This window comes from Oncorhynchus masou, chromosome 33, assembly GCF_036934945.1.
Source record: "Oncorhynchus masou masou isolate Uvic2021 chromosome 33, UVic_Omas_1.1, whole genome shotgun sequence".
Classification (NCBI taxonomy): Eukaryota; Metazoa; Chordata; class Actinopteri; order Salmoniformes; family Salmonidae; genus Oncorhynchus; species Oncorhynchus masou.
Window position 1 is genome coordinate 42,096,601 of NC_088244.1, and position 20,357 is coordinate 42,116,957.

Below are 20,357 nucleotides of genomic sequence, written 5' to 3' on the forward strand. Positions count from 1 at the left end.
GGACCTCAGACTGGGGCGAAGGTTCAACTTCCAACAGGACAACAACCCTAAGTGCAAAGCCAAGGCAACACAGTTGCCACAGAGTGGCTTCGGGACAAGTTTCTGAATGTCCTTGAGTTGCCCAGCCCGGACTTGAACCCGATCGAACATCTCTAGAATGACCTGATAATAACTGTGCAACGACGCTCCACATCCAACCTGATAGAGGGGTCAAGGGGTCTGAATTCTGAATTCTTTCCGAATGCCCTGTACAGCCAACAAATCTAATCAATATAACCAAAACGCTGTTGTGCGTGTGTGCTGGTTCTTTTGACCTGTTGGAACAAATGGACTACCTTCAATGCTACAATGTGCTTCTTCGCTGTGTTTGGCTTAATTAACGCAAGCGCCTCATAGTTCCAGGAATCGGAATTACACAAAGATTGTCTGACAGTCAAAACAATTAATCACTCAGACGCAGACAGCTACAAATGCTGAACAATTTCATAGTGCTATGCAGTGACTGTCCTATGAGAGTTTGTGTATAATGGGAGGTACGTGCTTCATGTCTGTGGCTATAGAGCAGGGATCATCAACTTGATTAAGCCGCAGGTCGATTTTTGTTCTTGAAGCAATGGTCATGGGGCCGGAACTTAGTTACAAAACATTTTTAGAATGCAAATTGAGCGCAAGAATCCCAAACAGATATAACATTTGACTAAAACATAATCATTTCAAAGCTAGCTGTTATGTGTGGGAATACTTTGAAACATATTTAAAAAATGAATCACTTTGAGCTGAGTTGTTGGTGTTATTACAGTCTTTTATGTGTGCCCCCCCCCCATGGGCTGCCAGTTGGGGAACCCTGCAATAGAGTATAGACCACATTACACACACACACACACACACACACAAGTCTTTCAGTTAAAATGGAGTGTTAATTGCACTTGAAATCAACTCTGATTTGATTTCTCTCACTTGACACGTTGAATTGGTTTCGCATATGGTTTGTCCGCACAGACACAGGCACAGACTGGAAAACTGAAAAACTCTGTTGTCTGTCTGTGGTCATGCAGATGAGATGTCGGAGAGTCGCCAGACCCACGTGACCCTGCATGACATTGACCCGCAGGCATTGGAACAGCTGGTTCAGTATGCCTACACAGCAGAAATTGTGGTGGGGGAGGGCAACGTGCAGGTAAGAAGAAAAGACTACTGCATCTCAAATAGCACCTTATTCCCTACTTTTATTTATTTATTTGTATTTAACCTTTATTTAACTAGGCAATTCAGTTAAGAACAAATTCTTATTTACATTGACGGCCTACCAAAAGGCCTCCTGCGGGGACAGGGGCTGGGATTAAAAAATAAAATAATAAAAAATAATGAAATATAGAACATAACACACATCACGATAAGAGACACAACACTACATAAAGGGGGACCTAAGACAACAACATAGCAAGGCAGCAACACATGACAACAACATGGTAGCAGCACAACAGGGTACAAACATTATTGGGCACAGACAACAGCACAAAGGGAAAGAAGGTAGAGACAACAATACATCACGCAAAGCAGCCACAACTGTCAGTAAGAATGTCCATGATTGAGTCTTTGAATGAAGAGATTGAGATAAAACTACATATGTAGTGCACTATGTAGTCAAAAGTAGTCAGTATGTAGGGAATAGAGTGCCATTTGGGATGAGCTCTTAATGTAACATCATTATTCTACATGGTGGTCTCAAACACTCTCAAAGTTTATAAACTTCTCTGACCACTGTCAAAGAAAAACGGGAGAGTTCTGTACTCTGATGTTCGTGGAGAGCATGAAATCTGAACGGGTTTGAGAAGTATTTGACTCTTGTTTTAATAGCTTTGTATACGTACCTCTCTGGAACTAATACATTTAGTAACCTAAAGTAAAAACCGTAAAATGATTCCATGAAAACACACTGATACTGATGATTACATTACTTCGTCAAAGTATTTCTGTTCCTAATCTCTTATATATTGTCACATCCTTTAGCATCACGCCACAAACCATTTACATCCTACCCCATTCATCCTATACTAATCTTCATACCCCGTATGTTCCTATACTAATCTTCATACCCCGTATCATCCTATACTAATCTTCATACCCCATTCATCCTATACTAATCTTCATACCCCGTATCATCCTATACTAATCTTCATACCCCGTATCATCCTATACTCATCTTCATACCCCGTATCATCCTATACTCATCTTCATACCCCGTATCATCCTATACTCATCTTCATACCCCGTATCATCCTATACTCATCTTCATACCCCGTATCATCCTATACTCATCTTCATACCCCGTATCATCCTATACTCATCGTCATACCCCGTATCATCCTATACTCATCGTCATACCCCGTATCATCCTATACTCATCGTCATACCCCGTATCATCCTATACTCATCTTCATACCCCGTATCATCCTATACTCATCTTCATACCCCGTATCATCCTATACTCATCTTCATACCCCGTATCATCCTATACTCATCTTCATACCCCGTATCATCCTATACTCATCTTCATACCCCGTATCATCCTATACTCATCTTCATACCCCGTATCATCCTATACTCATCGTCATACCCCGTATCATCCTATACTCATCGTCATACCCCGTATCATCCTATACTCATCTTCACGTTTTATATCGCTCCACCCATGGGAACCAGACTTTATGTAAAAGTGGGAGTACAATGGAATAACAAAGTGTAGTCTCCAATAAGTGTAGTCTCCAGTAAGTGTAGTCTCCAGTAAGCACATGACTTTTCCGTTCTGCCTTTTTAACCCTGTCGTTTTATGCGAATAAAGGTATACCATATAAAAAAAATCAGGACAGCTGATGGAAACCGGAAGGTTTGGTACAAGTTTATAAATGCCTAAAGATAATTTGTTTGTCTGTGAGAAATGGTGGTGGAAACTCATTTATGCGCAAATATTGATATAATAACCATCATATCGAAGTAAACCTGGATTCACATGATGATATGGTGTGTGGTCCTTCCACTATGATTTGGGAAACCATGCAGTTTATTAGGTTACTTTCACAAGGTGGTGAAAGTGCAAGGTGATGAGTTTGGTGCTCCTTTCCAATAACTAGTGAGGGTTATATTCTGGTGACAGGATCGATGCTTGACTGCCGTTCTCGCTTTTATCAGTAATAATCTCATGTAGATTAGCCTACCCACACAGCCTACCCACACTGTAGACTATCTTCCAGCTGTTGGCTAGAGCACACGTACCAAGACCAGAGTAGGGACATTTGCTATTTAACCCAACAGTTTTAGTCAAAAATACAATGGAAACACATTGAACTTTAGATTTTTATTCAGTACATTTAAACTTAAGCAAAAAAAGTACATTTTTTATGCTCTACGTCATAACGCACTGATTTTTATCTGCAACAAGTCCGTTTGGTGGAAACATACCACTGGTGAAAAAATGCACGTTTTCTTTTGGAATATTCGCATGAAAATATGTCGCCAATTGGATAGAAACCTAGCTCCTGTCACCATGAAAATGTTTAAAACTTGTCTGAGCAGCATACATATTTGATGCAACAAGGATAGAAATTGCTTATTGGGTCGATATTACCAACCAAGCAAAGCAGAGCTGATTCATCAAGGTACAAATATGCTGTGCTTTTTCAATTTGCGCACAGGCACATATAAACACAGCTTGGCTACATTGTAACCGTGAAGCGGCCGTGTTGCACTCTCATGGGGCTCAGCCAGGCTGTTTACTTTTGTAACTGAATGAAAACAACATTTTAACAATGTGGTTTAAACCAATTTATTTTGGGAAAATGTATGGCAAAAATGCCAAATGGTGCTAAATACCTGTAAACAGCTTGGGGAGAAAAGTTATTCCACAGATGTAATCATGTAATATTAGGCCTAATGATTATTTCTCACTATCTACTTGTCAGCTACTCATTGACAGCTCGCCAGCTACCGTACACGCCGTTTTCTGCAAAGGTGGTAGGCTGATGGAAGGCTACTCAGTCAGTGGGAGAATCTCAAGTGTAAACTCCTCACGTCCCCTCTCCTCGCCTCCTTCTCAAATCGCATTGGATGAGAAAGCCAGAGGTCCCGCCCCTCTGACCTTCTCCTCCAATGAGTTTTGTGAAGGAGGCGAGGAGAGAGGACTCCAGCCATTGAGGTTCTCTCAAAGCCTTATCAGACATGCTCGTGCTCATCAAGGTTCTTACAGGCAACGTGAAATGGCAAACTTTGCTCGTGGTGCTGCCTCTAAAATGATATGTAACAACACCCTGTGTGCATCCGACATGAAACAGTGATACAAATGTTCATTTTTTTAACACCAGTGGGGCAGCGAGTGCTTTCTAACTGCACTGAGCCAAAACAGTGGAGCAAGGGAGTGAAGCATCGCTTTCAAGTGGGCCAAACCATTCATCTTGAGGCAACGAGGGGAGGGGGTGCAAAATGGAATCTGTTACTTCCATTTGATATATTATATAATAATGATGTATTTTAATACAGACTAGCTCAAAACATTGCTAATAATTTGAAAATGAGAAATTACCTAATGGATCATGATACTTTTCTGGTTAAAAAAAAGCGAGGGTGCAAAAACTGCAGCTGCGACGTTTGCTACATTGCTCAGGCGTCTATGGCTCCCCCCGATCGTCCTCTTTTTCTTCTAGACCTTACTGCCAGCGGCCAGCCTGCTGCAGCTCAACGGGGTGAGGGACGCCTGCTGTAAGTTCCTCCTCAGCCAGCTGGACCCCTCTAACTGCCTGGGCATCCGCGGCTTCGCAGACACACACTCCTGCAGCGACCTGCTCAAGTCGGCGCACAAGTACGTCCTGCAGCACTTCGTGGAGGTGTCCAAGACCGAGGAGTTCATGCTGCTGCCACTGAAACAGGTAGAGGCCAGACAGAATACTGAGCTAGCATGCCTTTCCTTACAGAATGACGTGACGTGACAGCGATGGGATCTTATTTTTGTCATTGTTTTGCATTGGAGTTGTTGAAATTTATTGTGGCACTTTGGTTTATGACTTGTGCGCTGATGTTGGGAGCCTGCAAGCTCTAGGCACACTAGGAATATAAACCTTTTCACCTCTTAAACAATCAAGGTGATCTACGGTGCTGTCCACTCGTCTGACAGTTATTGGTAAAGACGAACAAAGATGCTCAGCTGCACTGGGATGTGTTAGTCTCCTCCCACTCTGACTGTCCCTCTCTTTCCTGCAGAAAGAGGAGAACATCTTGTCATGTTCTATCCTTTCCTCAACCCCCTCAAGATCCTTCATAGAGCAAGCAGCAAAGACGAGAGTGTGTAGTTGCCTTTTTGAACACTCATTAAACGAAGACATCGCTCCATCCTCGGCTCCTTGTCAATCAGTGTCTCTTGTAGTTTTACTCATCATGCTCTCCGTCTAGTGTCATAGCAGCTCAGCATAGCAGTCACTTGTTCATCGTCTGGACTTGTCCAATGACAGCCTAGTTTAGGGGTATGACCTGGAAGTGGTAATTAGGCAGAGCACTGCCAAGTATGGTTCATGTTCCAGACTGAGTACATTGCAGATGTTGCATTGCATCGACCAATGGTTGCTTGCCACATCATCGACTGCGCAGTTGGTAATCTGATTTCTAGTGGGTAATTCCACGAAAGGATACAGCTAAAATATCTTTTTGTATCCGAATGTTCTGGCAATTCTCACATAGAAACGTCAGTGGGAGGAGGGAGCTTTGACTTGTTGTTTTTTCTATCACAAACTATTTTGGAGAAAATCATGATGAAAGTGACCCTATGATGCCTTTACATTTTAGTTGTCTTATCCAGAACGATTTACAAACCAATTTAGGGTTAAGTGACTTGCTCAAGCATAACGGACAACATCTTTGTGTCATTACACTCCCTATACTTTGCTCAAACCTATGGAGTATGTCGAGGTCCTGTCAAAACACAATTACATTTATTTAACATAAAATATATCAATAATTCAGAAGGACCCTTTTTGATTTCTTACATTTTAAGACATATAGTTTGTTACAATTTCCAGAGTGGGCTCCCTGCTCATTTTGAAGTGTTTATACGTTTAATGAGCACCATCAACACAGTGAGTGGGGAAATGGATTAAAAGGGAACTCCCTCTGTTGTGATTTGGTTATAATGTCAATTCTATGTATATATAAAATGGGTCATAGCATCAAAACTAAGTTTGCCAATTTGCCAGTTTATCAACTTTCAAGAAAAAACAAGATCCTAAAAAATGCATTGTATGATATGCCAGTCTTTTACTTTTTACCAATGTAAAAAAACTATTTCAAATGTTGCTACATAAGACCAAATCCAGGTGGTGAGACACATTGTTCCAAACAATGTCTAAAAACAAGTTAAATCAAAAAGGGTACTTTTTTGTTTTCAGAATCTAGACATAATCCATATGTTAGAGCTTAATGACACCAAGATGTTGCATGTATCGCGTACGATTCCCGGATCATAAGGTCTTACAGGATGCATGTAGAGATCTGAAAAAAGGTCCTCAAATGAACTCTTCGTCATGAATTTCCCCCCAAAATGGTTTGTGATACAAATGTCAAAAGCATGTCAAACATCCTTCCTCCCAATTAAGTTTCTATGTGAGAATTGCCAGAACAATGTAAGATATCCAACATTTTTTGGGGTCCTGGCACGGAATCGTAATGTTTAGCTGATACGTTAAACACCCATCGAGGCGTTGTAAGATCTGGCATGCGTCTTGAAGCCTAGAACATGGCCATGGTGTATGTGCTGCCAAGAGACTGAAAGATCTACAGGAACCCGCGTCCATGAAAAGCGAATGGGGAAGTAGCGACCTAGCATGTGGACAGATGTGAACGCTCATTTCATCCTGTGGTCAGAGTTGAGGGGTAGGAGTCAGTAGTCTCTGTTAGGGTCTGAGTTGGGGTTAGCAGCGTGCCTAGTTGTGTTGGTGAACATACGTTTCGAGACAATATCAGAGACGGGACAGGTTAAGCTATGTGACAGCTGTGACAGCACCAGCCGTTAGGATTTTCCTCCTGACTGAAACACTACACCAACTATTTGATTGCTCTTTAATTCTCTTCCATCTCAATGTTACCCGCCAGATTGAAATGAATTGGGCACTATCCATTAGCCAAGAGTCGCGTAGGCTTAGTGACGTCCGGAACGGAGCTGTAGGGCAGCCAGCTGTGACTCTGCTCTCTCTTTTGCTTTCTCTTTTTCCTTTGTCTCTCTCTTTCTCTCTCTCTCTTTGTATCGCTCTCTATTTTCTGCCTCTCTAGTTCTTCCTTTCTCTTTCTGCAGCGGTCATGTGCCAGTCACAGATCTGCACAGGGGCAGGATTTATTTACCTGCTCTAAGTCTTTTTGAGCTCACCGAGCCATGAAAAGCGCCCCCACATTTTCTCGTTTTAGACACGAACACTGGCAACTGGAGTTTTGACGACCTTATGGTCATCTACTACACAGTGTTATTGCTCACATACACAGATATTTGGTTTATTCGTGTTTTTAAATATACATTTCGTATCTGTTCTTTCTGGCTCTCTCAAACACGCTTGTACTGGTACACTTTACATGTCAGACACAGACACATTGTCTGTCTGGCTCTGTACTGTGCTGGCTCTGTACTGTGCTGGCTGTACTGTGCTGGCTGTACTGTGCTGGCTCTGTACTGTGCTGGCTCTGTACTGTGCTGGCTCTGTACTGTGCTGGCTCTGTACTGTGCTGACTCTGTACTGTGCTGACTCTGTACTGTGCTGGCTGTACTGTGCTGGCTCTGTACTGTGCTGGCTCTGTACTGTGCTGGCTCTGTACTGTGTTGGCTCTGTACTGTGCTGGCTCTTTACTGTGCTGGCTCTGTACTGTGCTGGCTCTGTACTGTGCTGCTCTGGACTGTGCTGCTCTGGACTGTGCTGGCTCTGTACTCTGCTGGCTCTGTACTGTGCTGGCTCTGTACTGTGCTGGCTCTGTACTGTGCTGCTCTAGACTGTGCTGCTCTGGACTGTGCTGCTCTGGACTGTGCTGGCTCTGTACTGTGCTGGCTCTGTACTGAGATGGCACTGTGCTGCTCTGTACTGAGATGGCACTGTGCTGCTCTGTACTGAGATGGCTCTGTACTGTGCTGCTCTGTACTGAGATGGCTCTGTACTGTGCTGCTCTGTACTGTGCTGCTCTGTACCGTGCTGCTCTGTACTGAGATGGCTCTGTACCGTGCTGCTCTGTACTGAGATGGCTCTGTACTGTGCTGGCTCTGTACTGTGCTGGCTCTGTACTGTGCTGCTCTGTACTGTGCTGGTTCTGTACTGTGCTGATCTGTACTGTGTTGGTTCTGTACTGTGCTGCTCTGTACTGTGCTGCTCTGTACTGTGCTGGCTCTGTACTGTGCTGCTCTGTACTGTGCTGGCTCTGTGCTGGCTCTGTGCTGTGCTGGCTCTGTGCTGTGCTGGCTCTGTACTGTGCTGGCTCTGTACTGTGCTGGCTCTGTACTGTGCTGGCTCTGTGCTGCTCTGTACTGTGCTGGCTCTGTACTGTGCTGGCTCTGTACTGTTCTGTACTGTACTGTGCTGGCTCTGTACTGTGCTGCTCTATACTGTGCTGGCTCTGTACTGTGCTGGCTCTGTGCTGGCTCTGTACTGTGCTGGCTCTGTACTGTGCTGTCTCTGTACTGTGCTGGCTCTGTACTGTGCTGGCTCTGTACTGTGCTGGCTCTGTACTGTGCTGCTCTACTGTGCTGGCTCTGTACTATGCTGCTCTGTACTGTGCTGGCTCTGTGCTGTGCTGGCTCTGTACTGTGCTGGCTCTACTGTGCTGCTCTGTACTGTGCTGCTCTGTACTGTGCTGGCTCTGTCTTGTGCTGGCTCTGTCCTGTGCTGGCTCTGTCCTGTGCTGGCTCTGTCCTGTGCTGGCTCTGTCCTGTGCTGGCTCTGTGCTGTGCTGGCTCTGTGCTGTATGGCTCTCTAGTTCATGTGATGATGCTGCTGCTATTCTATTGATCTCAGCAGCAGCTGGCAACTCCAGCCCTGCCCTGCCTGACTAGGAGCTGTGCCACCCTCTCTGCAGTGCGAACACACACACACACTACACCCACGCACTACATAGTCACGCTGTAATATATCAATATATCAGGACACACCCTTACCCATTTAGCTTCAGTTAAAAGGGTACACACAGCATATGTGAATTTTTAAAACATTTTTTCACCTCTTATTTAACCAGGTAGGCTAGTTGAGAACAAGTTCTCATTTACAACTGTGACCTGGCCAAGATAAAGCAAAGCAGTGCAACACAAACAACAACACAGAGTTACACATGGAGTAAACAAACAGTTAATAATACAGTAGAACAAGTCTATATACAGTGAGTGCATATGAGGTAAGATAAGGGAGGTAAGGCAATAAATAGACCGTGGTGGAGAAGTAATTACAATATAGCAATTAAACACTGGAATGGTAGATGTGCAGAAGATGAATGTGCAGAGCAAGATAAATAAATACAGTATGGGGATGAGGTAGTTGGATGGGCTGTTTACAGATGGGCTATGTACAGGTCCAGTGATCTGTGAGCTGCTCTGACAGCTGGTGCTTAAAGTTAGTGATGGAGATATGTGTCTCCAGCTTCAGTGATCTTTGCAGTTCGTTCCAGTCATTGGAAGCAGAGAACTGGAAGGAAAGGCGGCCAAAGTAGGAATTGGCTTTGGGGGTGACCAGTGAGATATACCTGCTGGAGCGCGTGCTACGGGTGGGTGCAGCTATGGTGACCAGTGAGCTGAGATAAGGCGGGGCTTTACCTCGCAAAGACTTGTAGATGACCTGGAGCCAGTGGGTTTGGCAACGAGTATGAAGCAAGGGCCAGCCAACAAGAGCGTACAGGTCGCAGTGGAATGTAGTATATGGGGCTTTGGTGACAAAACGGATTGCACTGTGATAAACATCCAATTTGTTGAGTAGAGTGTTGGAGGCTATTTTGTAAATGACATCGCCGAAGTCGGTAGGATGGTCAGTTTTACGAGGGTATGTTTGGCAGCATGAGTGAAGGATGCTTTGTTGCGAAATAGGAAGCCGATTCTAGATTTAAATTTGGATCGGAGATGCTTAATATGAGTCTGGAAGGAGAATTTACGGTCTAGTCTGACACCTAGGTATTAGAACCGTCCAGAGTAGTGATGCTAGTCAGGCGGGCAGCAATCGGTTGAAGAGCATGCATTTAGTTTTACATGCATTTAAGAGCAGTTGGAGGCCACAGAAGGAGTGTTGTATGGCATTGAAGCTCCTCTGGAGGTTAGTTTACACAGTGTCCAAAGAAAGGCCAGAAGTATACAGAATGGTGTCGTCTGCGTCGAGGTGGATCAGAGAATCACCAGCGGCAAGAGCAACATCATTGATGTATACAGAGAAGACAGTGGGCCCGAGAATTGAACTCTGTGGCACCCCCATAGAGTCTGCCAGAGGTCCCTTGAGCATGGCTGAGGTGCACCCATGACCAGCTCTGAAACCAGATTGCATAGCGGAGAAGGTACGGTGGGATTCGAAATGGTCGGTGATCTGTTTGTTAACTTGGCTTTTGAAGACCTTAGAAAGGCAGAGTAGGATAGATATAGGTCTGTAGCAGTTTGGGTCTAGAGTGTCTCCCCCTTTGAAGAGAGGGATGACCTCAACTGCTTTCCAATCTTTAGGAATCTCAGATGATACGAAAGAGAGGTTGAACAGGCTAGTAATAGGGGTTGCAATAATTTCGGTAGATAATTTTAGAAAGAGCGGTTCCAGATTGTCTAGGCCGGCTGATTTGTAGGGGTCCACATTTTACAGCTCTTTCAGAACATCAGCTATCTGGATTTGGGTGAAGGAGAAATGGTGGAGGCTTGGGCTAGTTGCTGTGGGAATGCAAGGCAGTTGACCGGGGTAGGGGTAGCCAGGTGGAAAGCATGGCCAGCCAATAAAAAATGCTTATTGAAATTCTCAGTTATGGTGGATTTATTGGTGACGACAGTGTTTCCTATCCTCAGTGCAGTGGGAAGCTGGGAGGAGGTGCTTTTATTCTCCATGGACTTTACAGTGTCCCAGAACCTTTTTGAGTTTGTGCTACAGGATGCAAATGTCTGCTAAAAAATGCTAGCCTTTGCTTTCCTAACTGCCTGTGTATATTGGTTCCTGACTTCCCTGAAAAGTTGCATATCACGGGGCTATTCGATGCTAATGCAGAACGCCACAGGAGGTTTTTGTGCTGGTCAAGGGCAGTCAGGTCTGGAGAGAACCAAGGGCTATATCTGTTCCTGATTCTAATTGTGGGGTGGGGCATGCTTATTTAGGATGGTGAGGAAAGCACTTTTGAAGAATAACCAGGCATCCTCTACTGACGGGATGAGGTCAATATCCTTCCAGGATACCCGGGCCAGGTCAATTAGAAAGGCCTGCTCACTGAAGTGTTTAAGGGAGCATTTGACAGTGATGAGGTGTGGTCGTTTGACCACAGACCCATTACGGATGCAGGCAATGAGGCAGTGATCGCTGAGATCTTGGTTGAAAACAGCAGAGGTGTATTTGGAGGGCAAGTTGGTTAGGATGATATCTATGAGGGTGCCCGTGTTTACAGCTTTAGGGTTGTACCTGGTAGGTTCATTGATAATTTGTGTGAGATTGAGGGCATCAAGCTTAGATTGTAGGATGGCCGGGGTGTTAAGCATGTCCCAGTTTAGGTCACCTAGCAGCACGAGCTCTGAAGAAAGATGGGGGGCAATCAATTCAAATATGGTGTCCAGAGCACAGCTGGGGGCAGAGGTTGGTCTATAGCAAGCGATAACAATGAGAAAGGTTGATTTTTAAAAGTAGAAGCTCTAATTGTTTGGGTACAGACCTGGATAGTAAGACAGAACTCTGCAGGCTTTCGCTGCAGTAGATTGCAACACCGCCCCCTTTGGCAGTTCTATATTGTTGGAAAATGTTATAGTTAGGGATAGAAATGTCAGGGTTTTTGGTGGTCTTCCTAAGCCAGGATTCAAACACGGCTAGGACATCCGGGGTGGCAGTGTGCTAAAGCAGTGAATAAAACAAACTTAGGGAGGACGCTTCTAATGTTAACATGCATGAAACCAAGGCTTTTACGGTTACAGAAGTCAACAAATGAGAGCACCTGGGAATAGGAGTGGAGCTAGGCACTGCAGGGCCTGGATTAACCTCTACATCACCAGAGGAGGAGGAGTAGGATTAGGGTACGGCTAAAGGCTATAAGAAAAGGTCGTCTCGTACGTCCGGAACAGAGTGTAAAAGGAGCAGGTTTCTGGGCGCGATAGAATACATTCATGGCATAATGTACAGACAAAGTTATGGTTGGATACAGTGGAGGTAGGCCTAGGCATTGAGTGATGATGAGAGAGATATTGTCTCTAGAAACATCATTTAAACAAGGTGATGTCATCGCATGTGTGGAAGGTGGAACGGAAGGATTAGCTAAGGCATGTTGAGCAGGGCTAGAGGCTCTACAGTGAAATAAGCCAATAAACACTAACCAGAACAGCAATGGACAAGGCATATTGACATTAAGGAGAGGCGTGCGTAGCCGAGTGTTCATAAGGGTCCAGTGAGTAGTGAGGCTGGTTGGAGTCACGGCGATTCAGACAGCTAGCGGGCCGGGGATAGCAAGCATACACAATGTCTTTGTGGTGCTAATGGTGATACGATTCTAAACCATTTTCTTCATGAAAATTGATCCCACACACACACACATTTACCTCGGCTCATTGTTTCATTTTTTTGGACATTTCAGTAAAGCTGACCTTTTCAAGATGTTCCAAATTTAACAGTCATTCCAGATAAATAGGAATTCAATTCATGAATGTCTCTTGTTGTGACTCATCAACTTTTGTGACTCATCCCACATGAGATGAACCCCTTTGTGGGGGACTAGCTTCTTTCATTGATGTAAGAGAATCGCTAGCTAATGTCAAGTGGTGTAGAGACTGCTGTGTTTGTAACTCTTGAGTAAAATGATACTCTCTCTTGCCCTCTTTTTCTCTACTTCTCTCTATGCCTACCCGCTCTCTCTCTCCCCCACACCCCTTCTCTCTCCTCCTCCTCTCTCTCCCCCTTCCTTCTCTCCCTCCTCTCTGTGTGAAGGTATTGGACCTGATCTCCAGTGACAACCTGAACGTGCCGTCGGAAGAGGAGGTGTACCGGGCCGTGCTGAGCTGGGTCAAACACGACATTGACGGGCGCAGGCAGCACGTTCCCTGGGTAAGATCAAATATGCAGCTGTGTAGCTCAGTGTGTATAGCATGACACTTACAATGTCAGGATTGTGGGTTTCATTCCCGCCACCCACCTCCCATTCCCCTCTAGCTGATGAAGTGTGTACGCCTGCCCCTACTGCGGAGGGATTTCCTCATGAGCAACGTGGACACGGAGCAGTTGGTGCGTCACCACTCGGAGTGCAAGGACCTGCTCATCGAAGCCCTCAAGTACCACCTGATGCCCGAGCAGAGAGGCGTGCTGAGCAACAGCCGCACCCGGCCTCGCCGCTGCGAGGGCGCCAGCCCCGTGCTCTTCGCTGTTGGTCAGTGTGCCCCAGACGTTACCCACCAGAGTACATACACACACGCGCGTACACATACTTTATGAAGTACTTTCTACCTATAGAGTTCCATTGTTTAAACAGGGATCCTGAATTTGGCCCTTGGTTAAAGGCGAACCAGTTCACAGATACTGGGTAACATTCAAAACACTTAACATTTTAAATAGATGTGATTTGGCAATTATCCAAAATGAGTTATTACAGCTTTTGACATCACGACAGCTTTTACAGCTTTTGACATCGCGACTACCATCTGTAGAATATTTGTTCCTATTATAACTGAAATGGGACCATCCACAGCACTGGTTGTGCATGTTGTTAGCCATGATGATTATGTGGTTGTTGTCTGTGTGTGTTGTGCCCAGGTGGGGGCAGTCTGTTTGCCATCCACGGCGACTGCGAGGCCTACGACACGCGGACAGACCGCTGGCACATGGTGGCCTCTATGTCCACCCGGCGGGCACGGGTGGGCGTGGCGGCCATAGGAAACAAGCTGTACGCAGTGGGAGGGTAAGAGATGAACTCATCTGACCAACCTTTGACCCCTAGATAGTCTGGATGTGGGTAATAAGTCTTAACCAATGTGGTGCTAGCTATCTGAAATAGGACTGTTTAACACTGGTATGCTAGTGGTAGTTGTGCTAGCTAGCTAGCTCGGTTAGGTTAATATGAATGTCTTTAAAGTGAGACTAGGATTAGGGGAGATAACTTGTTGTAATCTTATTTAACCGAACACATTGAATTATATTATTTTGTATGATAAGATAAACAGTTCAATGTGGCAGCAGGACTAACGTGAGTGTTGCCCTTAAAGTGTAATTATTCAAATTGTGACTTTCAATGCCAAAGCACGTCCCCTCTATCCGAGAGAGGGAAACAAAACTAATACCCTTTGCTTTTGTACATCAAGTGAAAGGTAGAACAAAGTAGTATCCAGACTCCTATCACTGTCTGGAATGTCAGAGTCTCATCCAGGCGCCCCTGATGGAAATAAGCCATGACAAATAAATAAACAGATGATACCTTATTTAAAATCCATTTTATTTCAAGAAGGTTTATTTTATTTTTTTAACTGTTAACAAAATACAGTTGTGAAGAATTGCTTAATGAGAGTTAAAGAACGAAACCTGTAGAGGTACCAGAAACCATTAGTGTCAGAGCCCATCCTCCTATGGTTGGCCTAGGATATGTCCAAAATGGCACCCTATTCCCAATATAGTGCACTGTTTTTGACCTGAACCTTATGGGCAAAAGGGGGCCATCTGGTAAAAAATAGTGCACTATATAGGGAATAGGGTGCAATTTGGGACTAATCCTAGACCAACCATAGGAGGATGGGCTCTGCCACCAGTGTCTGGTACACAACCCCTAAGCCCACTCACTGGCCTCTCTCGCTCAGGTATGACGGTACCTCCGATCTAGCGACTGTGGAGTCCTACGACCCGGTCACCAACTCCTGGCAACCCGAGGTTTCCATGGGGACGCGGCGGAGCTGTCTGGGTGTGGCGGTGTTGCACGGCCTCCTGTACGCGGCCGGCGGTTACGACGGAGCTTCCTGCCTCAACAGGTCCACTTCTGTCGCTGCTCACTAGGCCTGTAGCGGTTAGTGCTGCTGACCCAGGGAACACATATGCCAGGGTCGGGATTGGGTTCAAATCTAGCCCCGTGCCTTTTGACTTGGAACTTCTTCTATCTACTGTACTATCTACCCACTCTGAGGACTTGGACTCCTCCATAATAACTTCGGGACACCGTCATAAATGTTACAACGTTAACATGTGTAGCTCCATAAAGTGTTACAAATATGAATGTACCTCTCTAGTGAATAAATCCGCCACTGGTTGTCTCAACAGATTTTCACTCGCATATACAAATACTGAGCTGATTGTTGTACTCCATCCATGCATGTAATGAGTGTCCCCTCCACCCCAACAGTGCAGAGCGGTACGACCCTCTGACCAGCACCTGGACCTCCATCGCTGCCATGAGCACCCGAAGGAGATATGTCCGTGTGGCCACTCTGGGTGAGCATGTGATGTTCACCTTGGTGTGATTATGTCATCTATTGAGCACGGAGTGATTTTCCTACTGGGTTCCTGGTTATTATGGGCCTCATCAAACATTTGCGAGCTGTAATCTGGCATTTGGAGCTTGTCATCACGTGGCTCTCTGTCTCTTTTTATTTTTTTATTCTGTTCTCTCTCTGTCATTCTACCATCTCTCCCTCTCTCTTGCTTTTCTTTCTTTTCTCTCTCCCTCTCTCTGTCACTCTACCATCTCTCTCTCTCCCTCTCTCGCTTTTCTTTCTTTTCTCTCTCCCTCTCTGTCACTCTACCATCTCTCTCTCTCCCTCTCTCGCTTTTCTTTCTTTTCTCTCTCCCTCTCTCTGTCACTCTACCATCTCTCTCTCTCTCCCTCTCTCGCTTTTCTTTCTTTTCTCTCTCCCTCTCTCTGTCACTCTACCATCTCTCTCACTCTTTCTCTCTCTCTCTCTCTAGATGGCAGTCTGTATGCAGTAGGAGGGTATGACAGTTCCTCACACCTAGCTACAGTGGAGAAATATGAACCACAGGTAAAAAAATAAAAACCGAAACAAACAATGAGATCTCTATCAATATGAACATGTTTCCTGGACCCAGATTAAGCCTATAGAAGAATCTCAACTGAGCATGATTTTCAGTAGCCTGGTAGAACCAACTTGATCGCTGTGTTCACCATCCTATTAAATACAATGGGGAACGTAGCGATTAGGCTGGTCCCACCAGGCTATATTTTCAGTCCGTTAATATGCTTAATCTGGTTAAAACCGGCCCATAAAGCTGAACTTCTGCCCAGATCAAAAAGTAGAACCAACACTGATGAGTCCCTCAACTGACCATGTGACTCCTAACAACCCTCTATGATTGGTCGGAACAGAGCAACGCGTGGACGGCCATCGCCAACATGCTGAGCCGACGCAGCAGTGCCGGGGTGGCCGTGCTGGAGGGCATGCTCTACGTAGCCGGGGGAAATGACGGCACCAGCTGCCTGAACTCAGTGGAGCGGTTCAACCCCAAGACCAATGCCTGGGAGGGCGTGGCGCCCATGAACATCCGCAGGTGGGCATCGCCAGCCACGTCACAATCGCTACCAACCACCTGTGGCTATACCTTCATTACCAGTGCATATATAGAGCCTTCTCTGGCTCCTCATAGGTGCCTTTATATGTACATAAAGGCTGCGAATGCATTTAGAATGTATCCCACACAAGTGCCTTTTAAGGTGTTATGTTGTACACAATACTTGATGCCATTCTGTTATACAAGAGTATTTGAAAGTAGTCTCAGAGTGTGATGAGGTGTTCATTACAGCCGTTACTCACCTAATGATTAGGGTTTCTGGACCCTGCACATGCAGTGGGCCTTAGAGACCAGGATTGGGCGATTTAAATTGGAGTCAAACATGCGCACACACACACACACACACACACAAACATGAAGACAATCACACACACAAGATCACACACACACACAGGGAAATAGACGGAGTCAACAGGAAATGAATTGACCAGGAAAACCTGATGACAATGGATGCTCCAGTCCATAAATAAACCATTATTGTAATCAGCAGTGTGGCTCATATTCATCTAAAAACAGGCCCCATCTAGTCACAGCAAGGTCGTATTCATTACAACCAAACGGAAGCAAACAGGCTGAAACAGGGAGGGACCTACCTGAATTTGACCTGCCTTACTGAGTCTGCATGTTATGCTGCACCCCTTTCCCAGAAGTACCCATGACCTTGTGGCCATGGACGGCTGGCTGTACGCAGTGGGCGGCAACGACGGCAGCTCCAGCCTCAACTCCATTGAGAAGTACAACCCGCGCAGCAACAAGTGGGTGGCGGCCTCCTGCATGTTCACGCGACGCAGCAGCGTGGGCGTGGCCGTCCTGGAGCTGCTCAACTTCCCGCCTCCCTCGTCGCCCACGCTCTCCGTGTCCTCCACCAGCCTTTGACACGGGGCTAGGTTCCGGCTGACCTCAGCCCCCGCCTCGGTCACCGCCTCCCCCGCACAGCCAGGCCCAAGCAAGAGACGTAACTGCTCTGTGTGAAGGGGGGGGTGCAGTTAAACAGAGAAGAGGTGATGAGGTTGGAAGAGCGAAGGATGCGGAGAGAGAGAGAAAACACAGAGGTTGCTGGTGGATCTTTTGCGGTCTCGTTTCCTGAGGTCTCGCTGTATTACCGTAAAGATACCAGTTCCTAGTCTCTTGAAGAACACGGTTGAGTTTTCCTTGGAGAAAGATTTAAAAAACTAAAAAGCATCCTCCCTTTATCCCGCTTTCCCTTTGCAATCCAATGCTTGAAATACAGTCTCTGAAGACAGTCACTTTGTGTATCATGTGTACTGTAAATGTCACCATTTTTGCAATAATATATATATATGGATATTGAAATTAATTATTTTAACTAAGGAATGTAGCTATAGACTGGTTCTGCCATGCATGCTTATCGTGTCCTGGCCGGCAGGAATAAAAAATGTATAGTGCTGCTGAATGTGTCACACTAGGTGGCAGTAACGGCCAATGTTGTTTACCGTCCAACCCCACAGACGCACGTGGGGAGGATGGTGAAGTTACCCCTAGACGCTGATCTTGGGTCAGTTTAGCATTTTCCCCACGAATGGTTAAGGTTAGGATTGGGGAAGGGGAAGCTGATCCTAGATCTGTACCTAGGGGAAACGTCACACTGAAAAATAGATCTATTGATACTAGATCTACCGTTACTCGAAACTGTAGATTTGTTTAAATCCCTTTTTTATATAAAAAAAACAATTATGTTGAATTCTATTTCTTATTTATTAAATGTAAAACAAAGATGCTTTATGAAAAGCAAATGGACCACTGCTACAACTCAAGAGAGACGTATTGTTTTTATTTTGTTGCGTTAACTTTGTGCATATCATGGATGGAAGTGTGTCATCGAAAATGTCAAAGTGTGACACTGTTAGTCATTCAGTTTGTGCTTGAGAGTATCAGAGTGAAGAGAGGATTGATAAGGATGTCTTAAACTGAAGACAATATCAGGGCCGTATTCATAAAGTATCTCAGAGTAGGAATTCTGATCCCAGATCAGGTCATTCCTCTTATTCTGAATGATTTAAAAGGCTACACTGATTCTAGATCAGCACTCCTACTCCGAGACGCTTAACAAATACGGGACCCCGGTCAACTTAAATATCTCTTTATTATTTGTAATGGAAAACAGTTGAAGATAAAGGTTTATTTTTTTCATGCAGTGGTTCATGTAACCATGAGAGAAATTAGCTGATCCATTTACAGGTCCTCGTGGATATTCTTTTGTGTGTTGGTACCTTGACTGTAAATGTAAGTATATTTTTTGTGTTTTTTTTATTGCCTTGTCACTGCCACGTGCATGACACCACCAATGTCATTAATGAGGGCGGCAGGGTAGCCTAGTGGTTAGAGCGTTGGACTAGTAACCGGAAGGTTGCAAGTTCAAATCCCTGAGTTGACAAGGTACAAATCTGTCGTTCTGCCCCTGAACAGGCCGTTCCTAGGCTGTCATTGAAAATAAGAATTTGTTCTTAACTGACTTGCCTAGTTAAATAAAGGTTAAATAAAAATTAGGGCAACTGATGTCCAATACTGTTGTGTGGAAGTCACACAACAGTATTGCTTCTCCACTAGCTAATTAGAAGAGCCAAATGTGCTGTTATAGATCATTATCATTCATAAACACACACAGTGGTATCACGCTTCTGGCAGCTTTGAAATGGCTTAAGTGTGTAAAGTTCAAGTTAGCAAGTTAACACAAATGCCACCAATCTGAACACTTGACACTAACAATGGTCATGTCAATGTAGAACACTTATGGTGCTGTCATTTTGTCTTACATACACTTCAGTTTGTACTTTCACCCATACCTCATCCATGTATTGTTGAAAAGGATACAGATGTACCAGGGATACAGATGTGTATAAACGTGTGACAACATGTAATATAACTCTAAGCTCGAATGATACTCTGAAACACGTAAGTAAGATAATACCATGATTCTTTGGAAGTTAAAAGGTGGAGTGGTTAAAATATTGAACCTATTTGTACAAAGTTGATACTGACTCTTTGCCTGAGGTGAAAGAACTGTGTCAGCCAAGGTTACAATAGACTACAACGGGTCCTAATTTCAGTTCTTGACTCAGTCATGGTTAACTAGGTTCAATAAATATGTAGCACAGTGTGATAAGATGTCAAACTTTTTTCTCCCTTTTTTTTTTGGAAGGATTTTGATTTTCTAGTTTTGTTTTTTCCGGAACAACCCAATATCGTTTAGTTGTAGAAAGACCCCCTTAGAAAACAAAGCTCTGTTTGTCTAATACAGATTATTTCCTGAAATGGTGAAGTGTCTTGTTCCCAAAGGGCAAAAGTGGTTGCACTGAAATTTTTTGTGACATCATGGTCAGGGTTTATACTGATTAGATGTATTTTTAGCAACCAGAAAATGACATCTTTAACTAGTTGTAATCTGGTATCTGACCATACAACCAGAAAAATAACTCCTAACATTCCGTGGCAAATTTTGCCTTCTGGGTTCGTGTGAACTCCTTATGTACCATGAGTGAAATCCGCACTCAACCACACAAGACCTTTGCTTCCATTTTGTTGATTCAAATGTAAATCAGAAGTTACCCAATTTCTTGGATTAAAACATTTGTGCAATGTCAAAGTGACTGTAGCTTTTTCAGTTAACGCATTGTCACATGCATTGTT

The 20,357-nt window shown here is 44.7% G+C and overlaps 1 protein-coding gene across 2 annotated transcripts in view; it reads left to right on the plus strand.

Annotated features, from left to right (window-relative positions):
* Window positions 1-17,684, plus strand: part of LOC135528574 (kelch-like protein 17) — a 30,798-nt gene extending 13,114 nt beyond the window's left edge. The window contains exons 3-12 of one of the 2 annotated variants that reach the window (XM_064957750.1): window positions 1,056-1,177; window positions 4,698-4,919; window positions 13,137-13,253; window positions 13,359-13,572; window positions 13,956-14,100; window positions 14,990-15,157; window positions 15,526-15,614; window positions 16,089-16,162; window positions 16,507-16,688; window positions 17,357-17,684. In XM_064957750.1, the coding sequence (XP_064813822.1) occupies window positions 1,056-1,177; window positions 4,698-4,919; window positions 13,137-13,253; window positions 13,359-13,572; window positions 13,956-14,100; window positions 14,990-15,157; window positions 15,526-15,614; window positions 16,089-16,162; window positions 16,507-16,688; window positions 17,357-17,585 (1,562 nt within the window). In that variant the 3' untranslated portion in view covers window positions 17,586-17,684. The remainder of the gene's footprint in view (window positions 1-1,055; window positions 1,178-4,697; window positions 4,920-13,136; window positions 13,254-13,358; window positions 13,573-13,955; window positions 14,101-14,989; window positions 15,158-15,525; window positions 15,615-16,088; window positions 16,163-16,506; window positions 16,689-17,356) is intronic. The other variant, XM_064957751.1, reaches the window with a different exon arrangement.
* Window positions 17,685-20,357: the final 2,673 nt, after the last annotated feature.